Here is an 18704-nt window from a genome sequence, read left to right on the forward strand (position 1 = left end):
CAGAAAAACCTACTGAATGCTCTCCACCCACTGAAAGACAGAAGATTCCTGATTGATCAGCTCAACGTTTCCTAGAGTGTGAGCTGAGGCCTTCTCTATTAGAATGGCCTCGGGGGGGGGGGGGGAACTCGTAAGAATGCAGATTGTCAGGCTCCCTCTCCAGACCTAGGAATCAGAATCTCTGGGGCAGGCAGAGGGGAGGCTGGAGTGGATTCTGCATTTGGTTTCTTTTTTCAGTTTCAATATTTTTTATTGAAGTATAGTTGATTTACAATGCTGTATTAATTTCTGCTGTACAGCAAAGTGATTCAGTTACCTATATATATACATATATATATTTATACATTCTTTTTTTATATTCTTTCACATTATGGTTTATCATAGGATATTGAATATTGTTCTCTGTGCTACACAGTGGGACCTTGTCGCTTATGCATTTGTAATAAATTCTGCAGGTGGTCGCCACCCACTCTGACGTGGGATAACCACTATTCTATATTTTTTTTAAATTCTGCCCTGATTAGCCCTCCCTTACTCAGGCTAATTCAGAGCTCTCTGGATATCTTTAATGTTCATAAGTAAACTGATAAAGACATTTCATTTTTAGAAGGTATAATTATTGCATGCAACAAGCTTTGAACTATGCCTAGTACACAGTAAGAGCTCAATAAATGCTATGATTATTTTTACTAAGTTCCTTTGCCTATATGTTCCCTTACCACTCTGTGCTTCCCCTATTAGAACACACATCACATTTTATTGGAAACAGACCAATTAACTACCAATCGATTTGCTGCATGACAACTCTGCTGAATAATCAAATCACTGAAATGGAAGGGAGACCATTAGATGAAATTTGCTGAAGGATCAATTAGAGGAATGGCCAATTTGGAAATTTCTTCTAAATATTATCTGAAGTCTTAGTACGACTGCATGGGTGTGCAAGTGTGTGCGTGTGCAGGTTGGGGGGGATAAAGAGATGGAGGGGGCTGGTGACACCCCCCCCCCCACTGTGCCCCTGAACTTGCCAAACAATGCCTCTAATAGAAGCGTATAGCGACCCATGTCACGGGGACTGGTTTCAACAGCATTTGTAGATGTGTTTTTATGGCCCAGGCTTCTGTATCCAGTACTCATAAGGGACTGGGAGTCTCTCCGCAGGCTGGCTTCCCATCGCCACGATGCTACCTGCCATGGTGGAGGGGCGAGACTGGCTGCTGGACGGAGACCCAGCCTCACCTGCCCCCCAGAGACACACAAATGCGCACACGCTCCCTTGGGCCAGGGGCAGCTGGCAGCCAGAACAATGAAGTCAAAGTGTCTGGTAGTTTTCAGGGCATGGGTTATCTGTTGATTTTTCACCACTGATTTTCAGCAAAGGAGGGAATTTTGGAGAATAGCACTAGAACACCCTTGGCTTGTGTGACCCTCTGTCTCCCTGGATATGCAGAATTCTCCCTTCACCACTCTGTTCTGCCCCCAGACCCAGGCCCAGCATGTCAAGTGCTCAGCACACACGAGCTGCATGAAGGAGACGGGCCAAGTCAAACAAACTCCTACTGGAACAACTGTTTAGGGAATCGTTTAGTTCCCTTGGGGTCCCTCCAGATTTTAACAACGATGCCCATCCCCAACTCACAAATAACTAGTTTTCTAGGAGCAAGATAGCACAGCCGAAGAATGCAGGAGAATTCCATCTGGAGGCAAAGGTCAATGTTCCAAGGTCAAGATGAAAGGAGTAATTGGGGGCAGTGTGGTCTCAGGGAAAAAGCAGTGGGACCAGATAGACTCCTGTGTGACCATGGCCAAGTTACCAAACCCCTCTGGGCCTGAGCGTTTTGTTCTTTTTTAATTTGCAAAGCAAGGATGGTAGTAACCTCTACCTCACTGAGCTACTGTAATAAATTATATATGCATGTATATATACATACATACATATATACATAAATGCATGTGTATATATAATTTATATTTGTATATAATTTATCATACTTGTAAGTACACAGAATTTGCTCAATAAATGATGGCAAGTTATGACTACGCCCTGGGGAATTCAGTAAAGCCCATATGAGGGACAGTTACTGCAGGGATGAAAGGCTTGCTTTCCCTGCTAACAAAAAGCCTTAGCTCTCCAGGGAAATGACCAATACACCCTGGGGGCAGGAGGGACGTGTGGGCATTTAACACAAACTGGTCCTTGCGAGTTTCTAATCTGCCAGCATATCCTGTTTGTTCTCTTGTCAAAATACAGCCAAGGAACCACTTCTCAGCTCTTCTACAGCCATTGTCCTAACCCAGGCCATTGTAACACCTCCCTGGGCTGCCCCAAGGGACTCCCTTTCTTCTGCTCTTGCCATATTGAAATCCACAAAGCAGTCCAACTCATCATTAAAAAAAGTAAGTCAAACCACAGCCGAACCTCCAACGCCTTCCTACCACACTTAAAATCTCAAATGGTTTCTGTAGCCTCCAAGTTCTAATTTGTTTGGACCCCTGGCTATCTTCCTGGTATTATCTCTAAAATCCTCCCTTTTACTCACATGCTCTGGGCACACTGTGCCTGCACACCTTAAGCATACCTCAACCACAGGGCATTTGCACTTGCTGCTGCTTCAGCCTGAAATGCTTTCAATTCCACAATTACTCACCTGGCTCACACCCTGGCTTGATTCGTGTCCCGGCTCAAGTGGCACCCTCTCAGAGAGGCCACCTCTGATCAATGAATATGAAAGTAGCATCGCAACTTACTTTCTACCCCCACCCTTGCTTTTTGATTCATTATAGCTATTGTATAACTTTACATGCAATTATATTATATGCTCATGTACGTTTGGGGTCTGGTCTGCACTAGGATGGAGGCTCTCTGAAGGAAGGGCTTCTCTTAACTTATTTAATGCTATGTCTCGAAAGCCTAGAATAGTTGCTGATGCACGGTGATGACCCAAAACATATGAATTAACTGAAATGAATTTCCAGCTGTTCTATCAAAATAAGTCATGTGCTTTTCAACCTCCATTCTTGTACAAGACCCACATTCTACTCCTACTACAATCCCTAGCCAGTCCAGGAAAAGCTCCAGTGAATCACAGCAGCAGGGAGACCTCAGGTCGAAGAGAAGGGAAAATCATCTTGCCCTTTTCACCATCTCCTGCAGAATCCAACTCATCAAAGTTTCTTGATGTTACAGAATGAGAAGCCTTTGGTGTGTTCAAGGTGAATGAGACAGCCACATAAACACATGTCTTTCAGGAACGAAAATCAGAATGAAACAACCAATATTGCAGTTGGAGCCACTGACAACGAAAACACATTCCCTTGTAGATGCAGTCTCATAAACCACACATGCTAGTGAGACACGTTTCCTCTATGTGACCAGCAAAGCAGAATCGACGTGTTGGCATCTACAAAAGACCCAAGTAAAAATAATCACTTTTCCTTTGGGAACTGAAAGAAAAATTCTTCAGGGCTTCCATTGCTCCTATCTTATGATTTGCATCTCACCTCCTCTGCCCCAAGCCACAGACAAAACTGTCCGGCCATCTCTGCCCTCATAGACAGCTGTATAAGAATAACGCTTCTTTATAAGAATTTCAGGTATCAAATCCATCAAGCCCTCCAAACAGACTTTAAGCATCTTGTTGATCTCTTTTTCTCATTTCAATAGAGATAAGTTGCCTTCCTGGGTCAAATACTGAAATCCAGGAGACACCAGGGTGCAATTAAACCCACCCTAAGAAGTGTTGTATATACGGAGGGGAGAGCTCCAGACAGCTGGGCTGTTTAGGGTGTGGGTGCCCTGGGTTTTTTCCAGTATGTGGGAAATAAGAAAGACTTCATTGAAACCATGAGTCACAACCTTTGTTGACTGCGCAGTTCTGACTTTTCATTTTCATTCTATGAGGAGGGTGGTCTGGCTGGGAGATAATTCACATTTGATTGATATGGGTGTCTCCTTTTTCATGCTTGATTCGAAATTCAGAGTTCAAATTGAACCTTATGAAGCATACAACATATTATTAATATGGCCATCAAAGCAACAGGGATATCTCTCTCAATTTGAAATTTGATCAATAGCAATTCATTAAGAATTTACGGAGCAGCCATCCTAAATTAGACAAGGTAGATGAAAACACTCTCCCGACTCAGGCAAACTTTCATTGTCTGCAGCCTCTTTTCGAAATATTGTGTGTGGACCACTTGCTTATTACAAGGCAGGGTTTGTTAAGTCACGGGGCAAAATCAATATCTACCTCTTAGGTGGTAACTTCGCAATGTTTGATCTATGATGTCAAAATAGGACCTAAGACACACTGGGACATGCATACAGATTAACAGGGAAGACAGAGGCTCTGGACCACCAGTATAGCCACACAGGATGTTCATTAACATTTTCAACCAACCTTCTTCCCCACCCTGATTTCCCCTTTCGTTGCATGCTTCGTTCTCTATAGGTTCTTCAAACGTTAAATGTCGCGTATCCCAGGAAGGTTCCCCTGCCACCCCCAGCAAAGCAACCCCCCATCTTCTACTGTTAGGCATTAGTGAATGCACCACCTCTCACAAGGAGAAACAGAGATATGTGAGGCTAAAGGCTGGAGGGAAAACAGCCGAGTTTTCAAGAAAGGAGTAAGCTGGCGCTTTAAAATATGAACACGCATAACCTCAGGCACTCCCAGGGGAAGACTGTAACCCATTAAAAATATTGAGTCCGACCATCAGTGAAACAGAACAGAGAGGGCTGGGGATGTGTTCCTAGCTCTCCAGGCTTCCCTGATCTTTCTCTTTTTCTCCAAAGACTGTAAGCAGGGGGTGAAGCGTTAGCAAACACGCCTTTGTTCACTGCGCGCCATTGATCACATGTGCTTGGTTAACAGATGAATGTCTATGTGTCAGGCTCCGTTTAATGTATGTTTTTGAAGGTCATGGCACACTCAATGACATGAGAATGAGCTGTCATATCCTCCCTTGTAGACTAAAAGCAACACATTGGTAAGATCTCCTAGTCATTGTTTTGGTCAGAGTTTAGGCTTCAAAGCAAAAAAAAAAAAAAAAAAAAAAAATGTGTTGTTAGTTAAGGCACTCACCTATCTTGACATTTAATCAAGTAATTCCATGCTAATGGAAGTCCAAACATAACTGTTCTGAACCACATCAAAGCAAAAAGACAGGCGTTATTTTGATGGACACATCATGCAACTGTGCAATTTCCATTGGCCAATGCCCTGATTTCAAAATCAGAAGACTCTGTCTCTCTCATGTCCTGCTACTTGTAGTATGTTTTAAAAGAAAGAACTAGAGGATCTTTAACTAATGGAATAGAGATCCCCTTCTTATAAGACAGAGATAATTATATTCCCCAATGCCTCCAGCTTTACAGATTCGTTCTTTGAGGGCCTATAATATATACCAGTCATTCCATAAAGATCCCAAATAATCACATAGAAATCTGTGTGAACCCAGACATAATACGTCCAAAAACATAGAAGTCCCATGACTGTGTCCCTAAATCTCCCATTTAGTATTTCACCATACGATTATACCATAAGATTTTATTGCGGCTTCATTCAATATAGTGTTACTTTTCTGGATCATGTATTATTAAAACTGGAATTAAAATATCCAAGTTAGCAAAATGCCTACTGTCTTTTTAGACAGCAGAGCCGAAAAGCTCCAGCTATACTCCAAAGATATGACTTTCTTTCTTTTTTTTTTTTTTTAAACTAAACTTTCTAGTGTGACCGACTGCAGCATGTGAAGGGAAAAAAAAAAAAAAAAAGGATACTGGGACTTGGATGGATGCATCAAGAAGTAGCAATGTTTGTTACCTGCAGAGGTGTTACAAGAAATTTCATCTGCTGCAACGAAGACGAACTGATTTCTGGAAGAGAAGATAAAATTCACAATACTGCTCGCTCAGGGGGAAATGCTCTCTCTGCCAATTGGTTCGATGTATTCAGATGAGGGGGAGGGAAGGGTGCTGCGTTTGGATGTTGCAAGGAAATGTGCTGCTCTCTCTTGGACCTAGAGAGTTTAGGAAGATCATGAAACAGGCATGCGGGGAACCCTTCAACAAAATCATGATGATGTCAGAACATGGACCATGTATAAGCTGTTGCACTGAAATATTAATTATGTGTTACTAAAATGTCATCATGCCAGGGTATGTTTCTAAGGCTAGGGCATTTCAAACTGAGCTTCTATGGATTTCTAATGCTCAAAGGAGGCTACACTAAAAAAAAAAAAAGAAACAAAATTAGACTATCTATTAGAAAAAGAGTATACTGCAACTAGCTAGGAAAATCATAAAATCCCAAACTCTATTATTATAGTATAATATCCAAAAAAATTTTTTAAATGAAAGAAAAAGCAATACTGTCATTTCAGAAGAGTATGTTAAATGGTGTCATGTTATGGATAATAATTTCCTCACCAAATGAGGCTTGCTACATAAAGAAGGTAAGAGAACTCATCAATTGAAATAAACCCTGTCTTGCCAAATTATTTTTAACGATGCGGTATTAAAAAGAAAATAGAAATGGAAAATGCTGTTTCACTTTGATTTAGTAAATCCAGAAAGATGATAAAACTCTCTTAAGATGTTTCCAACTGTGCCATTTCCACAATGTAATGTTCTAATTCAGGGGTACTGTCTGTTTCTCTAGAAATAAGAACGTCTGCGTCAGGCAGATTACAAAAATGTCCCAATGAGATTGGCTAGGCTCTTAAATGCCGCAGAAGCAGGAGTATTGAGGCTTCTAATTCTCATTTGTTAGATTTTACTGTGCATAGGAATCATCTGGAACCCAGATAAATGCATTTTTGCCTTTTGGTTTGATTGGTCTTGTTCCAACGTTTCTAAAAGTATCTAGTGATTGAGCATCCCTTAAAACATCTTAAGAAAGTTTTACTATTGTAAGAGGTACACCCTGGAATACAAATAGAGCTACCATTTGAAAATTCACTAGAATTTAACATTCAGCTGAAGACTCTCATCATTGCCACACCAATGAAATCTCAACAAAATTATGCATGGTCTGAGGATAGCATTTTTTATGTTTCTCGTCCACATAACAAAAGTCATAACTAAGTTCATTTATCACCTCTCTTAAAACAATGAAAGTTAGTGTTGTTGGATGTTGGCTATCTTTTTGCTCTTTTACGAACTTTTTGGGCCCCATCGTTATCTGGCATCAACTTTTCAAGGTTTGAGAAGTAAAACTAGTATCCCTGAAAATGAAGCTGTTTGGGTTGAGTATCTGTTTTGACCTGCTCACCTAGGACTGACTCTAAGACACAGCTCAAATTACATGTATGATATTGTCCGGTGGACCAAACAAGTACTTTGGAAGGACCTCTGTTTCTAGCACGATCAAAAGAAGAACGTACTGTAACCAAGAACGGTGATCTGGTTTATCTAAGGGGCAAGCTCTTTGGAAGAGCCATTCTCTTATCTACGAGGGGGGCCTCATTCGTGAGGTGGCCCTATCCCATCCATACTCGCTAACCCTAAACGCACTTCTCCCTTGAGTCTCTCTTCTGCATTTTCCCTAAGAAACTATCCAGCGTGCTAGACTCTGGGAAAGCCATGGAAGGCAACCAACACAGATTAAAAAACAGTGATTGGGCTTCCCTGGTGGCACAGTGGTTGAGAGTCCGCTTGCTGATGCAGGGGACACGGGTTCGTGCCCCGGTCCGGGAAGATCCCACATGCCGCGAAGCGGCTGGGCCCGTGAGCCATGGTCGCTGAGCCTGCGCGTCCGGAGCCTGTGCTCCGCAACGGGAGAGACCACAACAGTGAGAGGCCCGCGTACCGAAAAAAAAAACACAAAACAAACAACAACAAAAAAAACAGTGATTGGATGAAGAGGGAAAACTTGTAAAAATGCAGCCTGCAAGTATGATTATAAAGCAATGAGGCCCTTTTCTTTAATTGTACCAGATTTTTAGAAACTATGATGGCTGTTCTTCATATCACTCTTATTTTTGACATGATATACTTACTCTTTAAAAAAATGCTACACTTTCTCCATTTCCTTCTTCTTTTTTGTTTTTGTAATCTATATATTTGGACTTTTTTCAGTGTCTTTGATTACTGGGCAAATTTCTAAACAAAGGGGATCACTCCCGTTGATGACTTACTGTCTTCAAAAGAGTTGGCTGAGACTGCCTCCAACTATCAAATCGTCTACATCAAAGTTTAGAGAGTTATCACCAACATTTTAAAGAATATGCCATGGGCTCTGCAGCAGTGCCAAAAAAGGAGTATAAACATATTTGTAAAAAAGTAGTAATCCACTGGACGTACCAATTCTGTACTTTTTTTTAATCCACACAAGCAGTCCCACTACATCCAAGGAAGGTTACCCTAACGTCTTAGAAAAGTGCATTCCTATGAAGCTCATTAATTCCATGGAGTAAGCCTGTGTGATCACCCCTCCCTCTGAACTACTCTTTCATCAATTGATTATAAGTACAATTAATAGGAAATGCCTGGCAAATATAGCCTGGTAAGAGACATCCCACATGTCAGGCCAACAGAAGAATTTGGGTAGAATAAGGGGCAGGTTTCATTGTGGTGTCTATGTCTCCTCCGTTAGGACACTTTTATATACAATTCTGTTTCTCTCCACTTGAAATTGAAGATAAACCATGTCTTTTAGTCTGCCCATAAAATGATATGACCCTCTCGGTGAAATTATTTACCCCAAATGACCAGAGAGAGGTATGATCAAAGAGATTAAAGACCTAGCAGAGAAGTCTGCTGTTCCCAAACTGTCAGGAAAACTTAATGATCAGAGCAACCCAGGTGTGCTCTGGACGGGGGGGGTCACCTCTCAAGAGGGCAAAGGAGCCTGGCACGGGGCCTGTCCCCTTTTGCTAATCCTGGTCTGCTCTTCACTGTCAACCCAGGCCTGAGGACGTAAACTTCAAATGCAGTTGGACCTTATTTTCAGCAAACTGGTGGCCGAGTCATTCTCAACCTTGGCTGGACAGGGTAAACAGCTGGTGTGCTTCTAAAATTCCTAGTGACCAGTTAAATGGGCAGCTCTGTAAGTGGGTCTCAGGCATCTGTAGTTTCTAAAGACCTCCAGGTGATTGTATTATGCAGCCAAGGCTGAGAAGCGCTTGTCTAGCTGAATGGTTCTCCCCTTGGCTGCCCCTAGATTCACAGGGAGAAGTTAAAAGCAATAAAGCCGAGCCCTACTCCTGTGGGTCCTGGCATAATTGTTCCGGGACTGGATCTGGAAAGAGGTAGCTTAGAAAATGCTCGGCAGGTGCATCTTATATCAGCCACAGCCGGGAAGCACTTGGGGATGGTACAAATGCAGAGTGGAAAGGGGGCTGGATCACCAAATCTCTTGCAGGTTTTGCTTCTTTTGCAGCTTCCATTTTGCCACCCACCATGTTGGCCTCTAAGACAACCTAGCTGTGTGGTTGCTGAGGATGCCCAGGAATGGTTACTTCTAGTTTCTGAAGACCTTCTAAAAGAATGGGCTTTAAACCTCATTTCTGCAGAAGCTGGTGAAAGTGGCCATAATATCACCCTCTCTGTTTTTGCTTCCTCCTCTGTTCATCTTCTTTCACTGTCTCCAATGGATATACTCAAGTTGATCTAGGCAGGGTCTTCCCATTTTTTCCTAGTGAGTCTGCATCTAATTCTCTACCATTTTTTTCACCTAGAATTCCTCTCTATTTTTGACCTCTCCCTCTACTCCAGAACTTCTCAAACTTCCCTGAAGACAATTATCTACAATGTTTGTTAAAAATATAGATGCCTGGGTTTCAACCCTGACCACCTGCATCAGAATTTCCAGGAGAGAGGTCTGATCATCTGGACCCCACTCATACCTCCAGGGAGGGAATTGTGGTTTTAGACATTTTTTTTTACCATGGAGAAATCTGAGAAATCATGCTGAGAGATCTCCTGCAAGTTCATTCTCGTTTTCATTTCAAAGCCCACCTTTCCCAGGAAGACTCTTAGATATAGGGAGGCTTTGTGGGAGAAGAGAGGATTGCTAATTTAAGAAAAATAAGGAAATAGTAAATTACCGAGCACAAGAGAGAAGGCTATGTTCATCTTGACTCTTTGGAGTGTTGACACCAAAGAGCCACACCTAAAGTTGATGGGGCGCTTATCCATGACAGGCAGTTGCCAAGTGCTGTGCATATATATCATTCAATTTTCCTTACAATCTCTCTTATTATCCCCACGTTCATAAACGAGGAAATGGAGACACAGAAGGTTATGTAATGTGAACAAGATGTTAAGTGAAATCTGGACATTGTTGGATTGGCTCAAGACTCTAATTTTTTTTTTTTTGCTTAAGTATAAAAATCATAATAAAAATATTTTATTATTTTTAACTAAAGTATTTACAATAGTTATTTTTAAATAAGTTTGTTTACACTAAATAAATATTGTAAATAAAAATTTACAATATTTATTTTTTAACTAAAGTATTTACAATATTGATTTATAATATTTATTAGTTTCAGGTGTACAACATAGTGATTCAATATTTTTATAGAGTAGACTCCATTTAAAGTTATTATAAAATAATGACTACATTCCCCTGTACTTTATATCCTTGTTGCTCATTTATTTTACACATAGTAGTTTGTATCTCTTCATCCCATACCCTTATCTCCCCCCTCTCCCTTTCTTCTCCTCACTTATTCTCTATATCTGTGAGTCTGTTTCTGTTTTCTTATATATATTCATTTGTTTTGTTTTTTTAGATTCCAAGACCCCAACTCTCATTCACCCTCTAAGATTCTGCTCAGGGATGCTCACAACAGAGGGTATTGAGTCAGTAATGGGTGTGGCTTCTCTGCGGAGGAATTTTCTAACATGGTCTTTCTCTCTTTTTAATATATTACCAGACTTCATGATGTTTTACGATGATTTCCATAGACTGACCACCCAGACTGTGGATCTGACTCAGCTGGTGGTACATTTACATGAGTCCTGTGACTTGCCATGTTATCCTTATTATCCTACTTTTCACCTTCCGTGAAATCTCATCTCTTGGCAATTTAATTTTCTTCTAAAAATCACCCACAGCTGAATCCTAAGAGTCAAATGAAAATAACAGCCAGCCAGTGTTGCTGGAAGGGGTGTGGGAAGCTAGGTATCAACAAGATACAGAGAAAATTCTGGCATAGGTTGGGGTGGAGGGAAAGGCCAGACAGGAGGTTCTCCCATCAAATAATACTGGCTTTAAGTTCTACTGTTAAAGATTCTGGTCATTTATCATTCTTTGGCCTCAATTCTTTTCTGTCACTATTGTTACACAAAACTCAGGGTTGGTGCCATTCATAGCAAGTTTCCTTTTGTATCCAATGCTAGGAATATTCAATCGAACACACACACACACACACACACACACACTGATATGTGAATAAAACCCTCCAAGGCTATCTACTAAAAAACCCCTACAGCCTGAGAAGTGGGTCTTCTGGTCGGGCAGACGGCAGCCCCAAGATGGCAGTGGGACAAAGTCAATTTAATTCTATCTGTAGTCTCCGGGGCATCTATTAGATATAAGACAGAGGTTCTCAAACCTGACTGCCCATTACAATCGGCTAAGATTTTTTAAAATATAAAATACCAATCACCAGGCCATTTTAAAAAATATAACATACCAATTACCAGGCCCGATCATTAAAGGACAGAATCTTTGAGAGTGGTACCCAGGCACAGGTATGCCTGAAAAGCCGCTCAGGTGATTCTAACGTGTCTGCCAGCATTGAGAACTAATTTCTCACTGTGCAAATATTCTCTGAACATATGTGCCCTGACTTCGCAGGAAATAAGAGTTGTGTCTTCTGGGTTTTGTTTGTTTGTTTTTTTTTTTAATTAAATTGCACTAGTGTTGATCTCCATCACGGGGAATCCAGCCTTGAGTATTTCCTGAACAGTTAAATATAACATGCAGAAAAAAGGTGCTCCTATTAAAATTCCATTTGGTGCCTTTGCTAAATTGTTTACTGGTGTTGTTCATTCACTTCTCAGATGGTTAATGAGGGCTTACAACGTGCCGGGCACCCAGCTAAGCTTAAGGGATTTGATGCCATGCTCATGGCATGTAAATCACTGAGGAATATCTATACTGGGCTTGGCTATCTCGAAGCTCATAATCTGATTATATTTCAGTTTTATCACCTTGAAAGGGAGACCGATTTGCTTGTGATCAGTATTTTACCTCTGTCACCCTGACTCAGTTCTAAAACTCTAGAATTGTACAAATCCCATTCAGATTCATATTTTTCCCTGCCCTGTTGTAATCTTTATATATATATATATATATATATATGTGTGTGTGTGTGTGTGTGTGTATATATATATATATTATATATATATTTAGTATTCTATCATATGTACTTCAAGAGGCCATGGCCAATTGTAGAATTGAGGTGAGGTATAAAGAAACAAACAAGCAAGCGAATAAAAAGATTGACTATAGACTCCTCTGAAAGGGTCTATCCTGGTATTTTTTTATTTTAAAAGGGGACTGCATTAACACCCATTCAAAACTATGTTATTGAGCCCCAGTTCCTACTGCTAACACCGCACACATAAAAATGTTTAAGTGCAAAAGGAGTTAAGTACTGTGAATCTGTCCCCAGTGTGAATATTCCATCCAAAATCTCTGAGTTTTAGAGATTCAAATGCAAGAGCATCTCCATTTCCTGGAGACCTGGGGAGAGTCCACTTCTGTAATTTTAGTATCTCCAACATTTAATAATCTCCCCGGTTCCCACTGTACCACTTTCTCGGCTAAAGTGAAAGAGAACTGTGAGTCTGGAAGCTGGGCCTGGTCACATACAAGCTGTGTTCCAATAGAAAAATCATTTCACCTTTCTGGGCCTCAGCTTCCTCATCTGGAAAATGGGAATGAAAATAGCACCTACCCCTCTTAGATTTTTGTTTGTTTTGTGCAGATCAATGAGAACATGAATGGGAAAGCACTTTATTTGGGGGGAAAACATCATGTATTTTTCTGGCTGCGTGGACTCATGAAAAATACAGGCTTCTCTCTCCCCACAAAGAGGCCTGGTGTTTGTGTTGTTAAGTCCTGGGCTTCTGGGGTTTTAGGGCAAGTGGGAGATAGTTAAGAGCCTTTCGAGGTTATAGGTCATTTTACAGGTGGGCTGGAGCCTCCAAGGAAGGCAAAATCCCACCTCAGCTTTGGTTGGGCAGAAGGAGCTTCTCATGTGAATGAGTGCCTATCACAGGGTGGAAACGGGTCTGGCAAGTTCTCTGAACAGCATACGTGTTCTCTAGGGGAAGCAGCCCTCATATGGCTGAGGGGGTCCCCGAGTTTCTGGAGGCTTGGGAAGAGCAGCAGGTATCCAGGCTGAGGCTCTGGAGGGTGGAGAGGCCATGCTGAGAAGGTCTGGGTCCACTTAGGAGTTATGTGCAAAATGAAGTGAGCTGATGGTAGAAAGTTCCCTGGAGTTCCAATGACCCACCTCCACCACAGTATTGGACTTCTCACCAAGCACAATGGGAAAAGGGCAGCATCGGCAGATTTAGTTTGACTTTTTTTAACTCTTTAAATCTAAAGCCATGTTGATTTGGGGGCTGGGTTTACACTGGGAGAACTGGTTGTTCTTCCTAAGAAGCTGATGCATCCCTGACAGCCTGAGCTCCTTCCTCCTTGGACAGAAAAGAGAAGCAATAATCCAGGAGAAAGATGAACAGAAGGACAGGCTGTTTGATCTCATGGTTCCCAGTTGCTTCTTCCTTCAATATTTTTTGGCCCAACGTATTTTTCCCCAGTTTTGAGATATGATTGACAAATTAAAATTTTTATAATCAGGTTGTACGTGCTTTTTTAAAGGTGTGCAAAGTGATGATTTAATATCCATGTACATTGTGAAAGGACTATGACAATCAAGCTAATTAACACATCCATCACTTCACATAGTTACCTTCCTTTGTGTGTGGTGAGGACACCTCAGTTCTACTCTCTTAGCAAATTTCGGGTCTATGTATTTTCATATTTCTAGGATGGAAGTCAAGATTGAAAAACGAAACACCACCAACAAAAAAACTTCTAGAGTCAAAAAAATTCTCCTGACTCTGAAAACCTGCTGCCACAAGGACGGACTCATTTTGGGGCCAAGAACAAAACAAAATATGCCTATAGTTTAGTGACGCTGCTGCTAATAAAAATAAGGAGGATAATGATGTTGAGGAGGATGACTGATGATATCCTGAGGGCTACTCGGTATCAGTGCTATTCAAGGAGCTTTTTCTTCATGACCTCAATTAATTCTCACAACAACCCATGGAGGCAGGCATGATTCATCGGCCCCACTCTAAAGATGAGGCAGCTGAGAGTCAATTAGCCTCCCTTTACTACCGCGTGTAGTAAGCAACTTACTGAGATTCAGTCTCTATATGTAAATCTCTGATCACAGTCTGTTGGTGTATAAGCAAAGATTTGCCAACGCATGTGCCAATCAAAGAATAGATACAATGAGTATGAAAGACCCTGCTTTACATCTTGGTCAGGCCAATGACAAGTTGGGGAAGGCACAGGTTCCCAGAATGTTAGTGTTATGGTGGGTCCTGAAGATTGCCTCGTCTAAAAATGATTTGCACTTTTAGATACATTTAATTTAATTTGCTTGCTTTTGCCTGTATACATCCAATGCTTTCAAGTAACCATATACACCCTAAAAAAATCTGTCAATAGTCAATTGAGTTATTGATAACGCCATGCTTTTTTGCCACCTCTTTCAGTTTATAAAGCAATGTTCACCTTCATCTCTTTCTGATTCTAACTGGTGTTATGCTCTCCCTTTAGCAGATGACAAAATGGAGGCTCCATAAAGGTAAGAGAAATCAGATGTGACTTTTCCAGGGTACGTTTTACAACAGTGTGAGTTTACAGTATTACACAACCAATGAGGAGATATTAGCATGGAATCACTTTCATTATTCTTGGATCTTTGGAATCAAAAAATGATTATTTGTGGCCCTAAACTAGTTGAGGAAGGAAGTCAGAACAGAACGGATTGTGAGGGATGCCCAACCGTGGACAGCTCTTACTTTCTCCTTTAGGAAGGGAGAGAACAGAGAGATGTTTACAAAGCAACAAGTTACAATGACAAACTCTCTTACATGTGGAAGATTTGTGGAAGGAGAACTCAGAGTGAATATTACTTACTGCCTATCGGGGTAGAATTGAAGCACCCTGAGAATGGTGCTTCTCACAAATCACCCCGGGATCTTGAAAGTACAGATTGTGGTTCAGGTGGGGCTTGAGATTCTGCATTTCTCACAAGTTCCTGGTGAGGCCAATTTGGTTGGTCTGGGAACAATGCTTCTCAGAGTAAGGCTCTAAGGACCCTCAAGATGAACCACTTCAATCTTGAAATTTTAGAACAGAATAAGGTAAGCGCTTCTTTTCCTGTTGCTTGTTTTAGTTCGAGACAGATATTGAATAAACAATGAAAAGAACAACAGAGAAACTGTCTTTCTGGGAAAGCTGTGGAGCTAGTATTTTCCAGGAGACGTTTTTCAAGTGTCCCCACCCCCACAAGCTGGGCTCCTATTCTAGTTACTAGAAGTGGTCCACAAACCCTCTAACAATATAGAAATGGCAGGGGGGAAAAGGTCCCTCAATCTTTTAATGCAATCAAATTTCAAATTACAAAATTGGACCATGAAAGGAGATAGGGATTAAAAGGATGCTAGAAGCATCCAGCAATACTAGTTTTCTTTTTAAAGAGATTCCACGGCTGCAAAAACAGTGGGAACCACTGTTCCAGGTTATCAGATGTGTGATGTATGTCTAGACTCTCAGGCCAACACATTTCAATCTAAGTGATTAAGATAATTAAGGGAAAAGGGTGTTTGGCTTTGATTCTGTCTCATCTCCCCAGAATCTAATGATCTATCTGAACATTAACACATCATAATGTGGTAAGAATAAGCCTGGAAACAATGACAACATGGACAAGTTAGTTCCTCCTCAAGCTCTTACCTACCCGACTACCCTAAATTCTGATAGCGGTCCTACTCTAAATGCTTTGTATGGTAATTCAAGATGAAAGGCACTATGATTTGGAGGAGAATCTCATTCCAGAAGAATAAATCACTGTGATTCACATCAGGGAGAAAACCATGACAAGTCATTTATTTCTGTCCAATGACTGTTCACAGGCATGTATTACACACAAATATGAAAATAAGAGAGGCCACATTTAAGTAGAAGTCAGTTCTTCTGGAAAAGAATTAAAAGTTCTCTTCATAGGTACAAAAGTCAGAACTTGCTTTGATAACGTTAAAAGAAATACTAGAAATTTTTAAGTGAAAAGTCCCCTCTTACCCCCGAAGATTTTCTAGCATATCCGATAGTGATCAAAAAAATAAAAGGCGAAGTGGAGCAGGTTTAATTTTCGTCACATTCACTAACGCTTCATCAGTTCAGAGTCTATCTACTGTGTGTATATTCCCTTCTACTTGACTGGAATACTGTCTTCTACGAGGAAAGTTCTTTATTTGCAACAGAAACGGCTCATCCAGAGGCTTCTGTGTACAGGTCCTCATCAGAGGTTCCTGACCAGCCTCTAGAAAGCTCTGGGCTTTCTCACCTGCTTCTAAACCTTTCACAGCTGAAGGACCCTGATGGCGCTACTGAAAAGATAGGTTTTATTTGCTTTTTTGTGGCCTATCAAGTCAATGATCTGCAACCCAAAAAGTATGTAATTAGGCCATGATATGACCAAAGGAGTTGTTACATCTTGTCTTGTCACTGGCAAACGTGTCTACCCAAATGGCTGTGACAGCTATGGTCTATTGGGTTTGGAATGTCCTTTAATATCTCCCCAACTCCTTCTTGGTCCAGTCTGTTGACTATTACAGGCTTGCTTCTTTTTTTAACTGCTTCAATTAAATTATATATTCATCTGGCAGTGCCTAACGGTCGTTAAGAAGCCGTTAAGATTATGGACCAAAGGCAAATACTTCTTGAAACAAAAACTTGAGCACTTTTTCATTTAACGTGTGCGCGCGTGTGTGTGTACCTGTCTGTAAATTAAAAAGAAGAGAAACTCAGGAAACACGCTGATCAGTAACAGCCATATTACTTTTCATCACTGAGAGCTTAGTGTCCATAAACACAAGTTCCCAAAATCACACTGATGCTACCAGCAAGAGCTCTACATTCCCTCCTTCACTATCTCTGAGAGTGGAATCAGCTCCAACCTGCAGAGCAGGCTAGCAGAAAATATAATTATCTTAGTTATCGTAATTTGTTTGGTGAACGTTCAATCAGAACTATTGATCCATAGGGAAAAATAAATAAATGAGAGCATGAAATTCCATTCTCTTCTTAATCATTAAGTTATCAAGTTGTGTCTCAGGTATGACTATTTGAAGCTGCAAACGTGCCTTTGCCCTGACTTTGTAACAATAGCATAAGGAGGTAGAAACAGTCCAAGACCCGGACCGACAGACATTGGACTTGAAGCCCAATAGTGGGATTTCCCAGAGTGTACATCACCCTGCCTGGACCTGCTTCTCCTATCCACACACTGGTGGTTCTACTTAGGATGACCACACATGTTCTTCTGGTTTTACGACAGTCCTAGTTGAAGCCTGCTGTCCTGGAGTCATTACTACCAGTGCATCCCTTCTCTGTTACGTCATCCCATTTTAAACGATCATTTCAATGTCCCATTTAAAATGATCCATTTTAAATGATCATTATATGGGTGCCCTAACTATACTGCTTACCTGATCAGGTCATTTGTTCCAATGTTTTATATAGTACCTGGCACACTAGAGACACTACGGAAAAAATTAACTTCAAAACAGAAATCTACGTGGTGAAAAGAGTTTTAAAAGTGGCAGGAAACATCATCTAAGACTGCTCACTTTAAGAAAACCTGACATATCAAAATCTAAACTTTGGAGGACTGATCAATTTGGGGGGCTTAAGTAGCCAAAAAAAAAAGCATGTTTTTCCGTTAAAAAAAATGCAAAACAAAGCAAACATAAATTATTCTTGGAACTCAGTGGATTAAAAAGGATTAGAGTTGCATATAATCCTACCTACTATATTTTAAAAGTCTTGTCCACATCATAATCAGTTGAGTATATTTGGTCATTATCCTCCCTAAACTTTGCTTGACTCTGGAATCAGTTAAAGAAACAACAGATTCAAACCCCTGGATTATAGAGATTCAGGTGTCTAACTGAAATAACCTAGATATTTTTGGTTTCCTCTAAGCTCACTGTTGCTACCCAGATTTAAAGCTCTTAATGGACTACGTTGTGGGAATATGAAATAAAATATGAAAAACTGGAATTTATGACTATGAAAATATAAACATGAAAATGAAAACAAGAGTATCTTATGTACTGCCCTTGATGCACTGAATATTTCATAGGCAGTGTCTCAAAACTTCCAAACCACTCTGTGAGGTGGAATCAATATACCCACCACAGAGGAGGTGACGGAGGGCAAAGAAACGACTTCTCAAGGTTGCTCCACTAAGATGCAATAGAGCCTGGGGATTCAGGGCATAGACATTAGCTCTCAAGTTGAGCTGAACATCTACTTCACCCTTCCCCAAGCTCGTCTTCCCCATCTGTACCATGGCGGTCAATTTAATACTTAGTGAGACAGTTCAGTGACTGTCTTTGTAAAGCACTTAGAACACTTAGTGCTATCACATAGTAA

At 40.9% G+C, this 18704-nt stretch overlaps 1 protein-coding gene across 1 annotated transcript in view; it reads right to left on the reverse strand.

The window, feature by feature from the left end:
* RBFOX1 (RNA binding fox-1 homolog 1) overlaps positions 1-18704 on the reverse strand; it is a 180694-nt gene that overhangs the window by 8423 nt on the left and 153567 nt on the right. The window contains exon 11 of the mRNA XM_022552334.2: positions 5826-5878. Within this exon, the coding sequence (XP_022408042.2) occupies positions 5826-5878 (53 nt within the window). The remainder of the gene's footprint in view (positions 1-5825; positions 5879-18704) is intronic.

Source organism: Delphinapterus leucas, chromosome 15, assembly GCF_059928025.1.
Source record: "Delphinapterus leucas isolate spDelLeu-1000000601 "Yukka" chromosome 15, BTC_Dleu_Yukka2, whole genome shotgun sequence".
Classification (NCBI taxonomy): Eukaryota; Metazoa; Chordata; class Mammalia; order Artiodactyla; family Monodontidae; genus Delphinapterus; species Delphinapterus leucas.